The sequence below is a fragment of the Debaryomyces hansenii genome, assembly GCF_000006445.2.
Source record: "Debaryomyces hansenii CBS767 chromosome E complete sequence".
In the NCBI taxonomy this organism is placed as follows: Eukaryota; Fungi; Ascomycota; class Pichiomycetes; order Serinales; family Debaryomycetaceae; genus Debaryomyces; species Debaryomyces hansenii.
The window spans coordinates 1,407,336-1,426,344 of NC_006047.2; the positions used below are offsets into that span (position 1 = coordinate 1,407,336).

A 19,009-nucleotide genomic window follows, 5' to 3' on the forward strand; every position below is an offset into this window, starting at 1 on the left:
CTATTTATTGAATATTTGTATCGCCTGGTTGTTAATATATCATTATCAAATTAGCGAACTAGATTGTATTTCAGTATCATTATCATCATCATCATCATCGTCATCATCATCATCATCATCGTCATCATCATCATCGATATCACCATCAGAATTATCTAACCTGGAATCATCGATTTCTTCGCTACTGGAACTGGTAATTGTGTCCGCTTCGAAGAGTATACAGTAAAGATTATCAATCAGGACATCTTTAAACCAAGTCCTATTTCCATAATATTTTCGGAAACACAATTGTGAGATTTGAAGTAGTGTTGGGTCCTGTTGATCAAATAGCCATATTAAAAGATCGTTATAACTATTGTTACAAATCGTGAATTCTTTAACATTGGAAGGGTTGAGTTTGGAGTTCTGAATTAATAGTACGAAGGAGCTGATTTCCTCAACACTATGCGGATCTATCGTAAAATCATCGAACGTGTCTAGGTAATATAATTTTAGAAGTTCAAGCGTTCTGTTTAATATACTTAGGTTATCTCTAATCATTCTCAAGTCGATGGTAGAGCTTCCATCCATATTAATCTTTGAAAAAAAGGTACTTTCAGACTGATTCAGAAATAGAATATCACACTGACGTACTTGGAAATCGGTAAAACTAATAAGTGCATGAAAAATTTCAGTATTACCAGGATACAATGAATTAAAAACAAGAAACTCTTCCTTGACAGGTAGTGAGAGCCATATATGTACGAAGAAAATAACATTGTCGTACGCAAACTGGAAGCAATTTAGGATATCACGACTTACCATACACTGTTTAATATTGAGTCTAGTGCTTGATATTAGTTGAGTTATAATTAGAATTAAAATATTGTTTACTTGCGGATGCTGGGGATTCTTCTTAATTATCTGATAAATTTCATGCAAAAAATCATGAGTATCATGAGTATCATAAGCTGCATTAAGATTTATTAATACTTGGAGGCTTAATTTATTATTCAAGGATATAGTATCAAGTGTTAAAATTTCATAGGTGTCGGAACCCGTAACGGTAGATTCAGAATCGAAAGAACTGATTAGAATTCTCCAATAGCCTATTTTATGAAATATCCAAAATATGTTTAGGTTTCGTTCCCTGTTTTGAGTTCCATTAAGAATACTGACTATATTGTCAAATCCGGAACTTTCAGAATAATCTGGTCCATAAGTCCAATACTCTAGAAAGAAACTTCTTGATATTGATTGTAGCATTGTGTTACCGGTTCTTTTCAGTTCTTCATTTAACCAATGTATTAATATAGGTATTAACAAATACAACGTCAGGTCCAGGTTTATAACTAACAAATGTATTACATATCCAATTAATAAGTCAATTCTATGAGTATAAGTTACAACCTCGGGCTTCATTTCCAACCATTCATCTATATCATCTGAAAGAATATCCTGATATTCTCGGAGATGGTAAGGAATTGTATTAGGATCAAATAATAAGGATTGATTCATTTCATAATAAGTAGGCTTTGTGGAAAGTGCCATAAATTTACCAATTTTGAAGGAACATAAGGACGACAATTTAGGCATACTGGAAGTTGATTCATTGTTTTTATGCGTTGTGAATACTAGTAAATTCATAATATTTCTGAATATAAGGAACATATCATAGTATGATTGAAAGAGTTGGCCTGAAATATATGGTTTTAATGATGTTAATCTTTCGAACGAACTTGAAGGCTCTATTAACTTATTTATGTTTGAGATATGTTCCCTCTCTTCTGGCAAGTAATCCTTATTCATAGAGCGGCGTTCTAGTGAATCATAACCTTCATCGTAATCACTATCGGAATCATAACATTTTGTATATTTTCGATCTTCAAGCTTACGAATCTTGTTTCTGGGTTGACCAAGTTGATTAACAATGTGTTTTCCACTATAGTCATGATTTATATTTTTCTTGCTTAGTAAACCTTGCAAACACGTATCATCTAAAGGGAAATTGAAATCCAATATCGATGGATATTTACCATTCAAATCATTGAGAGCATGAATTTTAGATACTAAAGGCCGAACAATTCTTTTGCATTTAGAAATGGTTAAATTTTCATAATACTCTGGTGAACTTTTTTTGAACATGAAAACCTCTATGCTATATAGGTACCATTAACCAATATACTTTTCTCAGTGGATCAATAATTCAATGTTTACGTCCCAGATTTTATTTTCCAGATGGTTACAAAATGCGAACTTACATATATTCTCAGAAAGGCTTCAAGACGTATAAACTAAATGAACTCGTTTTTGTGAAGGGATTAATTATATTAGAGAATGTCACCAAAATTATTAATTGCTGTTGCATTGTTATCTATATGCGAGAACATCTTAGTAGTTGGGGGAACAAAAATTATTGGTGTACCACCCAATGAACAAGATCTTTATAACCCAATAGTCAACCAAGAAACAGGAGAGAAAACTTGGCATTGTCTTGGAGATCCTAAGATAGTATTGAATTATGATCAAATAAATGACAATTATTGTGACTGTCCTGATGGGTCTGATGAACCAGGAACAAACGCATGCCCATATGACACCAGTCGAAAATTCTATTGTCATAATGAGGGCCATATTCCTGGACACTTAGAAAATTTTAAATTGAATGATGGGGTATGTGATTATGAGATATGCTGTGATGGATCTGATGAATACCTAACTGGTAGATGTGAAAATAAATGTTCCGAAATTCATCAACAATATGTTACATACGTACAAACCACGAACGAAGAAATGGATATTTCACTTTCAGAAAAGAAAAAATTTCTTTCCATAGCACAAGAGAAGAGAGCCAACGCGGAAAATAGAGTTGAAGCTCTTAAAAAAGAGCTAGAATCGAGCCTTAGATCAAAAGATAAAGAGATCGAATCGCAATCCCAAGAAGACACACCCGATCAACTGGTTTATTTAAAATTATCTCCTTATCTCCAAGAATTACAAACGAGCATACAATTAGAAAGAAGCAAACTAGAAGATTACTCAAAAAATATTGCTTTTTTGGAAAGTGTATTGTCTAGCTTGATTAAAAATTATAATCCCAATTTTAATGACTTAGCTGTAAAGGACACAGTCAATAAGTTTCGCGATTATGTTTCAAATAAAGACGAACAAGAGGAATTTCAAACAAGCTCAATAAAGGTATTAACCTCTTTAACGGAAGAGTCCGAGAAACTATCGTATAATACTCAAAATGAAAATGTGGATATATTTTATCCTGGAATCAGTAATATGATACACTATTATTATACATCATTTGTGAAGTCTTTTATGGAAAGTCCAAAAGACAAAGGCTTGGGCGATGAAGAAGAGGAGACAACTGTTCACACTGAAACAGAGGATGTTGAATCATTAAAGAATGAAATTGCAAAAATCAATGAAGATTTGGACAAAGATTATGGAAAGGACGACATCTTAAGGTCTGTACAGTCACAGTGGATTAAAAAGCGTCTTGGAGGATATTCTTACAACATTGGGTTTTTGGATTCGATCTACCAAGATAGTATTTTGATCGGTAGGTATTCTAGAATTGAAGGTAACAAACTTATTTACGATCAAGGTGCAAAATGTTGGAATGGCCCGCGTAGGTCAGGCATTGTTGAAATGATTTGTGGTCCAAACAATGATTTAATTTCGATTGGAGAGCCAGAGAAATGTGAGTATCACTTGGAATTAATGACACCCATTGTTTGTAATGAAATATTAGAAGAAGAATTACTTTCGAATTTTAAAATAAATTATGAAAAATTATAGGTTATATCTATTCATTAATAAATCAAAATATACATATATATATATATATATGATTCAGTCGAACTTAATCTTCGTACCTTGAAATCTGGCATTCTTTTGCTTTTCTTCAGCGAGCCTCTTAGCTACCCAAGATGGATGCTCTTTTTCAACAGGCTTAGAGATCTCAACAGGCTTAGAGATCTCAACAGGCTTTTCAACTGGATCTTCAGTGTTAGTTCTCGGTCTTCTTTCCGCCAATGGGGCAGTATTTGAACCAGTAGGTGCACTGTTTATTTTAGCCTTTAATTCTCTTTTCTTACATCTTTCTTCATATTCCAATCTTTTACGTTCTCTTTCACTCGCAATAATTACTTGCTCTTCTTTAACATGCTTGGCTTCTTTACCGTATTTTTGGGCCCATATTTTCTGCCTTGCCCTTTGACCTCTTCTATTCTTGCGTTGAGTGGTAGCCTCTTTCACAACTTTATCATTGTCAATTTCATCATCTTCATCATCCGAACCACCTGAAAAATAACCATTGGCTAATTCTGGCAACTTATATTCTCGTTTGCTTGAGGTCTTGGCTTCTTGACGCACATCATCTTCGAAGAAACTGTCATCTGAATTACCAGCACTTACATCTATGTCATCTTCCAGATCAGAAGACTCTTCATCTGTCACTTCATTATAATTAACATTAGGATCTAAATCAAACTTTTGTTCCTCATCATCTGAATTATTTACTAAATTGTCGTATACGGCAAATTTATCAAATATTTCTTCAGCATCTATACTTTCATCATCTCCAATTTCTTTTTCATGACCTTTGGACGAATCTCCTTCAACCATATCGTCATCACTGTCATCTTGAACATCCTCGTTATTATCTTCATCAAAATCTGATTGGATGTCTTTGCCGACTAGCTTCTTTCTTGCATCTCTTTCAAACTTAGTCAAATCACCTCTCACCATTTTAAACGACCATTCAATCTCACTTAGTAAAGGCTTAATTGATTTTGTATTCCATAAATTGGATATATAATTGTTCAAGTCTTTATTGGTTTGACAATAGTTTATGAAAAATGCTGATGGGTTTGATTTATGCGACTTATCAGTAATTATACTACAAACATCCGATGGCATGTACTTAGGAGGGACTGATTTCAAGTCCTTAGTGATCAAAATTGAAGATGTAATACATTTAATAAGTTTCGAAGTAATCAATTCTTGAATTCTGTCTTCGGCCCCAAAAAATTCAAGTAGACCATTTTTTGAATCAACGTTTTTCCATTTATTAAGATCAGATTTAATATGCTTGTTAACTTCTTTATTTAATTTTTTATAAGCCCCATAGTATTTCTTATGGAAATGATCTTCCTTCAAGGCCAATATCTCTTTTTCGGCTTCATCTCTAGATTGAGGCAATTTCTTCAAAAGTTTACTATTATTTCTAGCTGACAAAATTTTTTTTGTATGGGGAAACCTCGGGTTTGATCCGTGGTACTTCGCTTCGAGTAAATCTAGTTTCCACATACTCTAATAGTTTATGCTAAAGTAAATCTCTACTTATTTAGTCTATTATTGCAAACTATTAAATAATTATTGAACTAGATGAGATGAGACTAAATTTAATTTTTTTGATGCGATCATAAACTTTGCTCAATTTGATTGTGAAAAATTATGGACCATTAAACGTCAGGCATAACAAAATGGCTAATATAGATAAAGAAGTGCTAGCAAGTCAACCTGATGAAATATCCAAAGATCAAAAGAGAAGAAAGTTAAATAAACATGAAAAAAAGGAACGTACTCACCTACAATGTGAATATTTTATAGCTAAAAAGAATAGAAGATGTTGTATGCAAAGGAAAGCAGATCGCAAATATTGCTCCGAGCACCTAGTTGATAATAATGAACCAGATAAAGGTGAAAGAGTTCCATGCCCATTAGATAACAATCATAGTGTGTGGAGCAAAAATTTGACTAATCATTTAAAAAAATGTAATGCAAAGCCGAAAGAAAACGAAGAAATATGGTACGAGAAAGATCTCAATACGAAGCTTGGAGTGGACATTACAGAAGACTCGTTTAAGAATGATGGTAATGATAATGATAATGAGGATGATGATCTCAATGAAAAAGAATTATACGAAAAGTATATACCTATCTTGAGAAATATAAAAGACCATTTTGAACCTTTAGGTTTTAGTATTAGTAAACATAGTGGGCTAAAGAATCGATTGTCTGAAGTATCTAACCAGAAGCATGCAATACAACAATCATCGTTGATAGGGAATATGAAAAAGAGAGGGTTGTTGGATATAAATAAATTTTATTTAGAGTTTGGCTGTGGAAAAGGAGAACTATCAAGATTTGTTAATTTGAGTGTCCTAGAAGACTTACAAGTCAAAGACTTAGCTGGAAAATCAAAATATGGGTACGGATTTATCGACAGAGGTGTAAATAGAATGAAAATGGATTCCAAAATAGTAAAAGATGCCAAAGAAAATACCATTGAGGTAAATATCACAACCAAAAGGTCAAAGATAGACATTAAAGACTTGCATGTTGATAAATTTTTAAAAGATATAGACCCAGAACATGTGGTTGTCATTTCAAAGCATTTATGTGGGGCAGCGACAGACTTGACTTTCAAGCTGTTACTTAATTCGTCATTATTACAAGGAAACAGTGATAAATTCGGCGGGCTTCTAATTGCAATGTGCTGCAGGCATGTGTGCGCATATGATCAATTACTACCAGAATCAAGAGCATTTTTACAAAGCAAAGGATTTCGTTCATTGAGTTCATTCAATATTTTGAAAAAAATAGTCTCATGGGCTGTTTGCGGTAAACGGGATGGCACCAATGAAGAAAGTACGGGAGAGCACATAAGTGGATTAACTTTCAAGGAAAGAGAAGAGTTGGGATTAGTTGCACGTAGATTAATTGATGAAAGTAGAGTTTTTGCCATGAACCTTCTAGTTAATCCATTAGGATTCCATACAGAAATGTTCTGGTACGTTGAAAAGGAAATCACTCTTGAAAATGTATGTCTCTGCATCATTCCTGATTCAAATTGAAGTCAATACAACTTGTAAATAGGATTTACGAAATTAATTATCAATATATTAGATACGAAAATATATTTCATAGGCTAGAACTAAAATTTGTAACTAAAACCAAACAGGTAAGAAGTAATGGTTCGCGAACTTAAATCTTATCTTCAGAAACACCGTGTTTCCAGATGGCAACGTAAGGAGTAGTACCATCTTCACGGTAGTTCAATAAGACAACCATTCCATCTGGGTCCATTGATTCACCAGTGTAGAAGTCCCAGTCACCGAAAGAACTGACAACCTTCTTGAAGTAGGTCTTGGCACCATTTTCGAAAGCTTCAATAGCTTCTGGGTTCTTTTCAGCTAAGTGAGCCTTGACTCTCTTCATGTATCCCTTCATGTAGGTCATGAAGGACTTCTTGTCGAAAGAGGTTTGTTGTAATCTGAAGGAGTAGACAACGTTGTTAACGGTTTCAGTGCCATCTTCTAAATCTTCACCACCTTCTTCAGCAGATGGGTTAGCACCAATATCAACATCGCCGTTGTTGACATTGACCATGGCGCAATCAGCTTCATAGACAACATCATCAACTAATTTGACGTCGTAAGCGTCAGATAATAACTCGTCTCCAGAAATAACGTCAGTGAAAATAATCATATTGCAATCGTATGTTGTTTGCTAAGATTGGACGGAAATTATTCAGGAATTTCCAATTGATTTTATATAGACAAAATTTTTTTTTCAGCGCACGTGAGCATCATGGATGTTAATGAAGCATCTCCTACAATACGAGATCTATTACCCGACCTAAATAAGTTAACTTCCTAAACCAGAAGGAAACGCAAAAAAAGTCTCAATAACGTTAGAGGGAATAATATGGTCTTAAGATTGTTCATTAATGTTACAAATAATATTACATATTCGTCTATATACGTGCAAAGTGACCAGTAAAGGCCTTTTTTAACCATTCTAGAAGTCTGTCATAGACGACGATATTTCCGTTATGATACCTTATAGAGTGGTCAGAGTCAGGGAATACCATGAAATCGAAATTTTCAATTGATTCCAAATTGAAGTCGTCAATAAGTTTCAAAGAATTTTGAAAATGGACGTTGTCATCACCAGAACCGTGCATAATAAGGAACCGGTCTACGTTAGCAAAGTTGGTGACGTTGTGTATGGACGCAATCTGATAACCCTGTGGATTATCCTGGGGTTTTCTCATGTACCTTTCTGTATAGATAGAATCGTAAAGCTTCCACTTTGTTACTGGAGCAACGGCAGCACCATACGAGAAGATATGGTCCTCGGAGTCGGTTTCAAGGGTTTTCAATGTAAGGAATCCTCCATACGACCAACCCCAGATACCAATCCGCAGACGATCAACGTAGGGTTTCTGGCTCCAGAGTTTTGCTGCAGCTATTTGGTCTAAAGGTTCAAAATGGCCCAACTTGTCTCTGACAACAAATTTGAAGTCAGATCCCATTTTTTCATTATAAGAGTTGAATCCGGTACCTCGTCCATCAACTGTGACAACAATACTATCCAATTCGGCCGCGACGACAGAACTGAACGAGATTGCAAAATTTTTAGTGACTAACTGAGATCCTGGTCCCCCGTAAACAAAAAATAAGACTGGATACTTGTAGCTTGGGTCGAAGTTTAATGGTAAAGTTTCGACTGCATTAGCCTTGATTTCTTCACCCGATATGTCGTCATAACCTAAACTGACGACGCTGTATCTGACTTCAGGGATTACGTAGTTTTTTAAATTATTTGACAATTCCTCATTAGATTCAATACTCTTAATATCCGTGTGTTCATGTAAATCAATTAACTTTTGATACGGTACCTTTGGACCTTGATAATTGAGTAGCAAATATCTCGACCCAGACGAGAAAGATCCTGAATACCAACCCTCATTTGAAATATCGGTGACGTTTTTAATAACAGGTAATTCCTGTTGATTAACAATAGAGTCATATAAATTCACAGAATGTATATGTCTTTCGATAGATGATTTAAAAGTGCTAATGAAGTATATTTCATTAGTATTATAATCAAATGAGGCGACACCATCCACTACTTCCCATTGCCCTTTGGTCAAAACTATTCCATCAGGATTTTCAGGAGGTGAAAAGTATGCCAAATGATTGTAACCATCGATAACAACAGTGTCAATGTAACCATCATTTATACGACCCAAAGACTGGTTTTTTGGAACGTACAACGTATTAGATGTGATTTCAAACCACGAATTTTTGGCATTTTGCTTCCTAACTAACTTAGATTTATTAGTGTCAGCAGTTACAAGATAAATCTCTAACACATCACTTGCTCTATTGCTAATTTTTACCAATAGGAAATTGTCCGAAACCCAAATAACCTCAGTTATAAGCCTGTCTTCAATTTCACTTAAATCAAAGCCCATAACCTTAATATTATCAGTCAGTCGTTTTGCGACAGAATTTAATTCATACACAACAAGGTCCACAACAGGATTTGCATAACCAGCTTTTGGATATTTTATTTTTCTATATTCAGGGTAATCTTCATAATTCTCTTGTACATAATACGGTATGGAAAATGTTGGAACTAAAGTATCGTTAGTTTTCAAGAACGACAATTTATCACCTTTTGGAGACCACCATAAAACGCTGTCACCAGAAAAAACTTCTTCCTCATAAACCCAGTCCGGAATGCCATACAAAACATCAGAGCTTCCATCAAACGTAACCTGTTCAATATAGCCATCTTGGAGATATTTAATATAAATATTCTGTTTATAAACAAATGCCACATGCGACGAAGTGGGCGACCAACTCGTGATTGATAGTTTATCTTCTTCGTTATATATTGGCTTTATGTTATTAGACGCCACATCTAAAGTCCAATATATAGCGAACGATGAATGTCTCCAGTTTTGGGTAGTGTTGGTTTTAAGAATAGCTTTTGTTAAATCTGGCGACGCTGTTAAACTGTCTATGTCATATATGATGTTATTATATTGAAACGATGAATCGTTGTACAAAGTATACTGGTAGCCGGAATCAATAATAGACTTAATTAGATATCTAGTATCATCTTCATTCTCTTCTTTCAAAACATAGGTACCCTTGTCGTTATTGATAGATTCCGGCTCCCTTATCCATTGTAATTCCTTATAGTGCGGTTTGAATAACCCATCCCGTACGGCTGAAAAGTTTAATAACACCTTATTACCGTTATCAAAAGAAAGCGGCCTGTTCAAGTTTAGTTGCTTATCACTACCATTATTCAATAATGGAGGTGAAATCTTTTTTAAGTAACTTTCTATTCGTAATGTGGCTATTTGGTTTTGTTGAAATCTAGATATTGTTAATATTAAGAATGCTGTACCCCAAACCAATATGCCTAGCAAGACACCTCCATAGAACAAGTTCTTATACCCATTATCCATAAATCCTTTCTTATTAGGTATTTCTTCATGATGCTCAACATCATATTCGTCCTTTTCACTTTTAACACTCTTGGAGTGGTTATACTCCGATTTTATCATATTCCACAATAATTATGGAAGATTAATTATACAATATATCTTATAGAATGAATATACCGATGAGTAATAATAAATAATAAGAAATAATAATAGTCAATCAAATATATGCAAACATAGAAAAAATGGCTGGTTATTTCCTTTTGTGTTTAAGACTACTGTTCTAATTAGAAAAATTATATGCGGATTATGAATTAATTATACAAATTTTGATATCTATGTATAGGTTTATAAAATACAAATAAATTAGTGTACACGGTGAGAATGAAATAATGATTACTTTGCATAGTCACTTAGAATAAGATAAATCGGTTAAAATCGACATACATCTATCATCCACGAAGTTGGTTAACAAGCCTTATGATTAAGCTTGAGCACTCTCTGGCTGTAACGTAGGGCTGAGCTCGGTTATAATTTTTCTCAAATTAGACCTACGGATTGGTTTGGCTAAGAATCCAGACATGCCACAATTAAGACATTCTTTGACGTTTGTTTCGTCAGCAAAAGCAGTCAAAGCTATAATTGGATTCTTAAATTGTAAATCATTTCTGATCCTCTTTGTTGCCAACAAACCATCGATTTTTGGCATTTGAACATCCATTAGAATAAGATCGAATAGCCCGGATTCTTCATTAATATCCTTTACTAATTCGATTGCCTCTGCACCATTACAGGCCATTGTAATGTCTGTGAATCCTTCTAATTTTAACATCCTTCTGATAACCTCTTGGTTAACCATGTTATCTTCAGCAACTAAGATCTTTAAATGTGACAATTCGTCTGGAACGTTATTCGGTGTTGTCGCTCCTTCGATTCCTTGAGAGCTAGCCGTTCCTGTTGAAGATTTTGTGAGTAAGTGTGGCTTTTCAAAATCGCTCAATCCTGGTAAATCTAAATCTCTTTTCCTACCTGGATTCGGCGTTGTAGAACCACTTGAAATACCATTGATTAACTGCGTAATATTGCCATTTAATAATTGGTCATTTGCACCTTTTCTTTCAGTATCAGGACCAGGTTTAGTCTCAATACAATTAAGTGAACTGTCTATTTGACCAACTTCTCCGCCATCTTTTACATCTCGCATATAATCACTATTACCAGAATTATCATCACCACTTTCATCAATCAAGCTTACTGCCTTAGAATTTAAGTCTGATGTATTCGCAGCTTTAAATTGGTCACTTTCGGGTTCAATATCAAATGCAACCTTTCTATTAACTTTAGATTTAGGATTAAATTCGTCTTCACAAAACTGGAACATATCTTCTTCGTCGACCATTATTTCTCCACTTTGAGGCAATGGAACAATAAATGTAAATGTCGATCCTGAGCCAATTGTTGATTTCAAGGTTAAAGTCCCATTCATCATTTCTGCTAATTGCCTACAAATAGATAAACCCAATCCAGTACCACCATAGCTCCTTGACAATGTTTGGTCTCCTTGGATAAATGGATCAAATACTTTTTCTTGCATAGCAGGTTCGATACCTGGACCCGTATCGGTTACCTCAATTTGAATGGCCCAAGTTTTAGGCTCATATAGTTTTTTGATTTTATAAACCTTATCTTCCTTGATGACTTCATTAGTTGAAAAGCTAGAGCTAATGCTTCCTGTACCTTGATGAGACAGTCCACTTGTTATGTTACGTGAAATAGCCGTTGTATAGCTTCTTGTGTGGCCATCCACTTTTGACGAACCTATACTGGAGGTCTCATTAAATGCATTAGAGATCAGGGTTTCATTCATATTTTCCATATGACTACCACTGATGTCATGAATCGATTGGTCTGCCGATGTTCTGCCTTGAAGATTAGATTTGGTCGAGACACTTGACAATCTTCGTTGACTGGGTATCATATTTTGTTTGAATTGTGCATTGAAAATTGTGTTTTCATATTCGGCAGTTGACAATGTCAATATACTTGAACTGTCATTGTTTGTATCAAAAGTCTTGTCCTTGCCCGAAAAGGTAGAAGATTTGTCGCTGGAGTGTTTTTCTTTGTATTCGTCAGATGTATCGGGATTTCCATTGTCATAATTGGAATCAACCTTTTTAGATAATATCGGACCATCGTCTGCAAATTTTCTAGTGTGTCTCAAAACATGAACTTTCTTATGTTGTTGTTTTTCTGAATTAACTTGATCGTATTCACCCAAAAGTTTGAAAGAAACATCAACCGAACCATCAACTGGTGTAAACTTCAAACTATTGGATACTAGATTCATTACGATCTGAATAATCCTATTTGAATCACCATATAGAACTAATTTTCTAATTATGTCAGGCTTTAATAAAATGTTGAGGTGCACTCTTTGATCCATCGCTAATTTACTGAAAATAGACTGCACTTGATACACAACCTCTAGAATTTGAAAATTGGATTTCTCTAATTTCGATCTGTTTAAAGTATTTTTGGAATACGTCAATAATTCTGTCAAAATATGCAATAATAGTTCACCAGAACGGTAAATCAATCTCAAGGATTCTTGGATTCTTGTGTGATCATTCTCGTCCATCGCAATAGCTGTCATTCCTAAGATACCATTTAATGGCGTTCTTAATTCGTGTGAGATATTAGCTATAAAAACTGTTTTTGCTTCATTTGCAGATTCTGCTTCTATCTTCAGAGCTTCTAATTCCTTCGTTCTGATTTTAACTCTATCTTCTAAATGGGTATATTGTTTATCTAATTCTTCTGTCATAATATTAAATGCTTCAGATAATTCTGTTAATTCATCTTTGAAAAATTTCTTAGAGCTTGATATCTTTGTGGGTAATCTAATAGCAGTTGAGTAAACTGATGAGGTGTTTGTAACATCAGAAATAACACTATTTCTTTTACTTGACGCGCCACTATTAGGATGCATTGAAGGTGGAACAGGCGAACTATCCGGCAATCCTTTTTCATTAGCATTTTTCTTTTTTTTGGACCTGGTGATAGATTCTGTGGCTTCTTTCAATTTTGTAATGGGTCTCACAAACCATACCGCTAACGGAAATGTAATGAGACACATAAAAACTCCTGTACCAATTACAACTCCAATAATAATGTTTCTTAATTTTACAACAGGAGTTAAGAATTGTGATCGTGGTTGTTCCACTATGACTGTCCAATATAATTGGGGATCTAACTGTATTTGGGTGTATCCAATAGCGACAGAATCACCATTATAAGATTTAACATTGGTGGAAGAACCAGCAGTTTTCAGTAATGCTTCTTCTACCAGTGGAGCCGAGTCAATGGTGTAATTATGGTTCGGTAATAAACCATCCTTACTTACCGGGAAAATTGTTTCAAACTCAGTTGGCACTGATGCGCTAGATGTATTTGCCTTAAATGTTGGTCTTATTAATGCCACTGTATAGTCATCTGTACCATCATTCGTGTTTGTATCACTTATTGCAAGTTGTATATTTTTTGCGCTGGCTACAACAGTCAAATAACCTGCAATTAAAGGATCTGTCAATAGAATCGAAGTATTGGCATACACGGGCAAAGTTATCCCCATGAAATATGAACTAGAAGGATCTGATGAATTACTTTGTGGTCCAGTTATATACCTCGTTTCATCAACACCTGAAGTCGAAAATTGACGTGTTGCACTTGCTACATCCAACGGAAACAAATCACCCATGGTTGAATTCGAGACCATAGAAACATTATTATAACTCTCGGCCATTATGTCAAGATCTAAATTATATAGTCTAGCTGCCGAAAACAATTCTGATGATGCTAGGAACTGATCTAGCGCAGTGGTAGATCCTGTGAATACTGATTTGGTATTATTTCCTGCCCTGTAAGATGAAAGTGGTGCATATATGGATTCTTTAGTTGTTAACCAATATATTTGATAAAAAACATACTCGACTGCTTGTTTAACTTGGGTGGTCTTCAACTGTGATATGACTTCTAATCTTTCTGCCCGCAAATCACTCAAGTTCGAGCTGAAATATACTCCTGTCACTATTCCCAATATTAAAAGGGAAAACAACGATGAAAAACACACCAATATAATTAATTGGGGTCTAATACCAATTTTAAGCCGCTTCATCCTAATTCTATATTATCTTAATTCAGCGACCATGTACTGTCTCAAGTGCTATATTATTCCCTTCCACAATATCCATAAAGTACCTAGGTATATAAAATTGATATGAGAGGTAATGCTGTTTTAATAATAACTAAAACACAATACTTTTTGTAGGCTTTTTTTTATATCACTCTAACTTCTCCTAATTTGTCTAAATTCCTTAAAATGCAAAAGTAGCCCTACCTACTATGTTTGAGTTGATACAAGAATTCTATGGATAAAAACCTATGTCTAATTTGCTTGCCGCCTTACAATCCCGGTTTCTTTTACCTTAAGCTTTTCTTAGAAAATATCAATTCAAGGTATATGCAGGAAACATCAAAATTTCATTCTTAGTCTGTTCGGTTGGATCCTTTCAGCCCAGGTTTGTAACTGCATACGCCCAAACACTAGGTTTCTCTAAGTAAGTTAAGTCATGTAGATGCTATATAGACTAAGTAATACTGGAGATTATGACGACATATTGTGAAATATTAAAAGGCTGTAGGTTGGCTAAGGTTATAGGTAGATGAAGAATTAAGATTTCACAAATGGAGGGTTGGCCGAGTGGTCTAAGGCGGCAGACTTAAGATCTGCTGGACAGTTGTCCGCGCGAGTTCGAACCTCGCATCCTTCATTATTCTTTTTATATCCTGAGGTATAATGATACCCTTATTGATGTATATAGAGTTCTTTTTTTTCGATAATTGAACAAATAATTCCAATATTATGATTGTCAACTTTGGAGAACTATGGCTAAGTAAAATAGGGGTTTTGACGATAAAAAAATAACCCTATACGTATATGATATCGGCTTAACTGGTTTTGTGTTATTTTGACCGGATCTTCATTGATAATTTTCCTTAGTTTTTAATCTTTTATATATCGAACCCATAAAATATCAGAAAGATATTCATAAAATACTTCCTTTTTGCAATATTTTGCGGATATTAACAAACCCTTTCAGTCAGTGGATAGAGTTTTCAGGTTTAGATTGTTAGTTGACTTCTTAGTGTGCTAGTTTGTAGAAATTAACAGAAAATTATTGATCCGTATCAAGCATCGTATCTGAATGATAATAATAAACACAACCATATGAGATTTTTTTCTGTTTCATTTTTGCTATGGTTTTTCTTAAGCCTACATATGACTTATGGAGATGACCAATCCAAATCAACGTCTTCTAGCTCTACTAATGCTAGAGTAAAACTAACGTTGGATCTAATCACGTTAGACGATGGAGCTGCAACTACTACTTCCACAACGATGACTAAAACCCCAGTTCCAATGAGTCGCGAGACAGAAGATTCATATGATAGAGAATTGGTTAAGGTTCTTTTTACAATTGCAGAAAATGGAATTTACTATGATGCCAATATGAATGTGGGAGATGAAGAATTAGGTCTTCGATTAGATTTAATACAACCGGATGTATGGGTGATGAATACCAACGATTTCTATGAATGCAGCTACATAGACGAGTGGATTGCATCTGAAGTTTCAGAATTCGGATCTTCTTTGCCTGTGCTGGTAACGGATGCACCAGAGTATGTTGCAACTGCTTGCGCTCAACAAGGTGTTTATACTATGGCATCTGATGATTCGGTTTCTATGGCAAGCCCAACAAAGCCAAATATCTATAATAACCAGCCTTACTCGATACCTTACTTGAATAGTATTAATGTTAATGGAGTTTTTGCTACTAATAACATCTCGTTTATTATTGGAGGCAACAAGAAGATTTCTATAAGGGATTTTACATTTGTAAATGCAGTGGATTCCAATGTATTTGTTGGTGGGTTGGGCTTAGCTGGTAACCCTACTGGTTCAGGCTTTTTAGATTCATTAGTTGCAAACGATGTTATTGGCTCAGTTGGCTACTCGCTTTGGTTCAATAATTATTCTAATCCAAAGAATGCGATGGCTGAATTAATTCCCGGTGTGGTTGACACTAAATACTATTCTGGAGACTTTTTTGAGTTTGATATCCCCGATCATGAAGGTTCGCAATCTTCAGCGGAAGACATGGGGATAGACAATTTGAGATTGCCAATCTTACCGCTTTTTGACGTAGAAGTTGAAAATCAAAATACTCATAGAACTCTTTCACTTAAATCTGATGCACAAAATTTCCCGGTTTTATTAGATTCTAGGACAGTATTTAATTACTTGCCTTTATACATGATTGTTAATTTAGCAATACAAACAAATGCATCCTATAGCAGTGAAGTTAATAGATGGGTGGTGCAGTGTGACCAGATTTCAAATTTAAATGCTACTATGAACTTTAAATTCGGTGACTTAAGTGTTAAAGTTCCATTGGATGACTTCTTGATTTCTGCAAGCTACAATAACCGGAATTTAACGTTTACTACAGGAAAAAAAGCTTGTTATCTAAGCTTTTTACCGAGTTCAGCATCTGGTTATACTGCATTGGGATTACCTTTTTTAAGGGCCATATATTTAGCTGTCGATTACGAAGGGGGAAAAATCGCGGTGGCTAAGTCAAATCATAATCTTGATGTGGTCGAAAAGGATTATTCTAATACCAAAGAAACGGAACAGTATTCAACATCTTTAGCTGATTTAGAATCTGAAACGGGCGGATACTCGAGTAATCATACAGTTCATAAATCAATCGCATATATTCAATCGGGAAAGATCCCCTTTGCAACTAGATATAATAGTACAGAAAATTTTACGCTAACATATGTTCCTCTGAATTTCACGAAATTTGGGGATCCATCAATACCTGCAGTTTTATCTGGAATCATAATTAAATCGGGTAATGTTTTCGTCACTGAATCTGATGGATTTAGTTCAACGGAGAGCCAAAGCACCAGTAAAAAGAATTCTGGAAATAGGGTTGAACCACCTGTCATTTTTGATAAACACTTATCCAAGAAATTAATATCCTTGAGTGTGGGAATTTCTACCTGTATCATTTGTATTATATTTTTATGATTCACCTTAGCACAGAAATTTAATGAATATGTATATTAGATCAAAAAAAAAAAAAATTTAACGCATTTCTATACTGTACAAGATATAAATTTATATATATGTCGGCGATTTCCTAAAAGCCATTTGAAAAAGATCGACTATAACTTTTTCATTTCTATGCTATCAACTTTTGAATTTGAATTTATGTCCACTTTTGACGAGCCAACTGACACTTCGTCGTCTTCAGTTTCATCCTTGCCATTTAAGCTTGAATATCCCTCTAATTCTTTGCTTTGGTTTTCTTTGAATCTGTAATAGTTGTACCAAATAATATCAACAAAGGTAATCAATAATCCTAAGCAGTTAATAAAACTCAACTTGTCTCCGAAAATCAAAGCACTTAGAATAATAGTTAAAAGCTCCTTAAAAATCCCTGCTATTGATAATGTAATAACTTGTGCCACTGATAATAGCTTAAATTCACACAAAGTCATCATAAATGCTAAGATACCTGGTATAAGTATGAGCAAAATTGTTCCAAATACACCTTGTAATTCCCAGATAGGGGATTGAATAAAGTTAGACCATCCTTCAAAGCCCAATCCAAATAGAAACAATGTTAAACACATGGAAGGTGAAATGTAGAATATTGTTGAAATTGAGTTGTTCGTATAGTCATTATGTTTCAATAAAATTTGAGTAAATGACCATCTTAATCCAGACATCATGGAGGCACCAAGAACCAACAATATTCCGAAATTAGTGCGATCATCTTCTGGAGTCAGAACCAGCCCAACGTTTTGAGGCTTCTTGACCATCATAATTACCGAACCTGTCATTATTAAGACGATGACCAATAATCTCCAATGAAATTTTTCCAAACGAAAAAGTAACCCGAAAAGCAATACAAACATTAGTGACGATGCCTTCAACATAGTATATAACGATAAAGAAATGAACTTGAATGATACATTGGATAACCCAATGTCACCAGCAGATGCAAGCGAACAAGGAAATATTTGCTCTAAATATGTGAACAAGTCAATTCTGAAAATAGACAAAAAAGATATGAATTTCGAATTCAGATTACCAGATCGATTGACATTATTACTATCATGGCTCTTCATATTTATCGTAGGCCTCAACTTCGGCTTTATCCATAATACCAGCCCGCTTAGAATCATTAAGCAAAATTGGTGGAAAGAGGTAACCAATATTGGAAATTTAAAATTAAGCCCATTCCCAAACATCCACTTATTATATATGGAAATGGATAATGAAAAAATGTACCATCCGAGGATATAGATCAGAGCTTCAACAGTTTTTGTTTTATGAGTTGTGGGTGTGTATGTTGTAGGCGATGTCATGCTTGCTTTATGTGGTTTTGAATCGTGATTATCGAAGCTATCTGCTCTAAACGACGGCTTTCTCGATATGATTTTAGATGGCGATAAACTGCTATAGCTAGCACTTTCGTTTGGATTTGGTGGTATTATGGGCATTAATAGTCTGAATTATATCCAATTATACCATCAATTATCTTTGAATTGCTTTAATTGTATACTTGTTCTTTTGTTGAATATGGTGAAATAAAATATAAAATCGTATGGGGTCCTTTTATCCCGATTACA

At 34.5% G+C, this 19,009-nt stretch overlaps 9 protein-coding genes and 1 non-coding gene across 10 annotated transcripts; 4 read left to right on the plus strand and 6 right to left on the minus strand. All coding sequences in view use genetic code 12, as the record gives it.

Moving 5' to 3' along the window:
- Positions 1–45: 45 nt before the first annotated feature.
- On the minus strand, positions 46–2,124 carry DEHA2E17380g (DEHA2E17380p; the record flags this gene model as incomplete). The annotated part of the gene is made up of 1 exon (XM_002770456.1): positions 46–2,124. One exon carries the CDS (start codon positions 2,122–2,124, stop codon positions 46–48), a length of 2,079 nt encoding a protein of 692 aa, XP_002770502.1.
- A 192-nt stretch (positions 2,125–2,316) lies between these two features.
- On the plus strand, positions 2,317–3,789 carry DEHA2E17402g (DEHA2E17402p; the record flags this gene model as incomplete). Its single annotated transcript, XM_460058.1, has 1 exon — positions 2,317–3,789. One exon carries the CDS (start codon positions 2,317–2,319, stop codon positions 3,787–3,789), a length of 1,473 nt encoding a protein of 490 aa, XP_460058.2.
- Positions 3,790–3,843: 54 nt separating this feature from the next.
- Positions 3,844–5,301, minus strand: DEHA2E17424g (DEHA2E17424p; the record flags this gene model as incomplete). Its single annotated transcript, XM_460059.1, has 1 exon — positions 3,844–5,301. One exon carries the CDS (start codon positions 5,299–5,301, stop codon positions 3,844–3,846), a length of 1,458 nt encoding a protein of 485 aa, XP_460059.2.
- A 176-nt stretch (positions 5,302–5,477) lies between these two features.
- On the plus strand, positions 5,478–6,851 carry DEHA2E17446g (DEHA2E17446p; the record flags this gene model as incomplete). Its single annotated transcript, XM_460060.1, has 1 exon — positions 5,478–6,851. One exon carries the CDS (start codon positions 5,478–5,480, stop codon positions 6,849–6,851), a length of 1,374 nt encoding a protein of 457 aa, XP_460060.2.
- Positions 6,852–6,981: 130 nt separating this feature from the next.
- Positions 6,982–7,485, minus strand: DEHA2E17468g (DEHA2E17468p; the record flags this gene model as incomplete). The annotated part of the gene is made up of 1 exon (XM_460061.1): positions 6,982–7,485. The coding sequence occupies one exon, from the start codon at positions 7,483–7,485 to the stop codon at positions 6,982–6,984; it is 504 nt and encodes a 167-aa protein (XP_460061.1).
- A 268-nt stretch (positions 7,486–7,753) lies between these two features.
- On the minus strand, positions 7,754–10,366 carry DEHA2E17490g (DEHA2E17490p; the record flags this gene model as incomplete). The annotated part of the gene is made up of 1 exon (XM_460062.1): positions 7,754–10,366. The coding sequence occupies one exon, from the start codon at positions 10,364–10,366 to the stop codon at positions 7,754–7,756; it is 2,613 nt and encodes an 870-aa protein (XP_460062.2).
- A 361-nt stretch (positions 10,367–10,727) lies between these two features.
- DEHA2E17512g (DEHA2E17512p) lies at positions 10,728–14,417 on the minus strand (the record flags this gene model as incomplete). The annotated part of the gene is made up of 1 exon (XM_002770457.1): positions 10,728–14,417. The coding sequence occupies one exon, from the start codon at positions 14,415–14,417 to the stop codon at positions 10,728–10,730; it is 3,690 nt and encodes a 1,229-aa protein (XP_002770503.1).
- A 571-nt stretch (positions 14,418–14,988) lies between these two features.
- DEHA2E17534r lies at positions 14,989–15,072 on the plus strand. Its single transcript has one exon. It is a non-coding gene; the product is annotated as a tRNA-Leu (tRNA).
- A 458-nt stretch (positions 15,073–15,530) lies between these two features.
- Positions 15,531–17,399, plus strand: DEHA2E17556g (DEHA2E17556p; the record flags this gene model as incomplete). Its single annotated transcript, XM_002770458.1, has 1 exon — positions 15,531–17,399. The coding sequence occupies one exon, from the start codon at positions 15,531–15,533 to the stop codon at positions 17,397–17,399; it is 1,869 nt and encodes a 622-aa protein (XP_002770504.1).
- A 137-nt stretch (positions 17,400–17,536) lies between these two features.
- On the minus strand, positions 17,537–18,880 carry DEHA2E17578g (DEHA2E17578p; the record flags this gene model as incomplete). Its single annotated transcript, XM_460064.2, has 1 exon — positions 17,537–18,880. One exon carries the CDS (start codon positions 18,878–18,880, stop codon positions 17,537–17,539), a length of 1,344 nt encoding a protein of 447 aa, XP_460064.2.
- Positions 18,881–19,009: the final 129 nt, after the last annotated feature.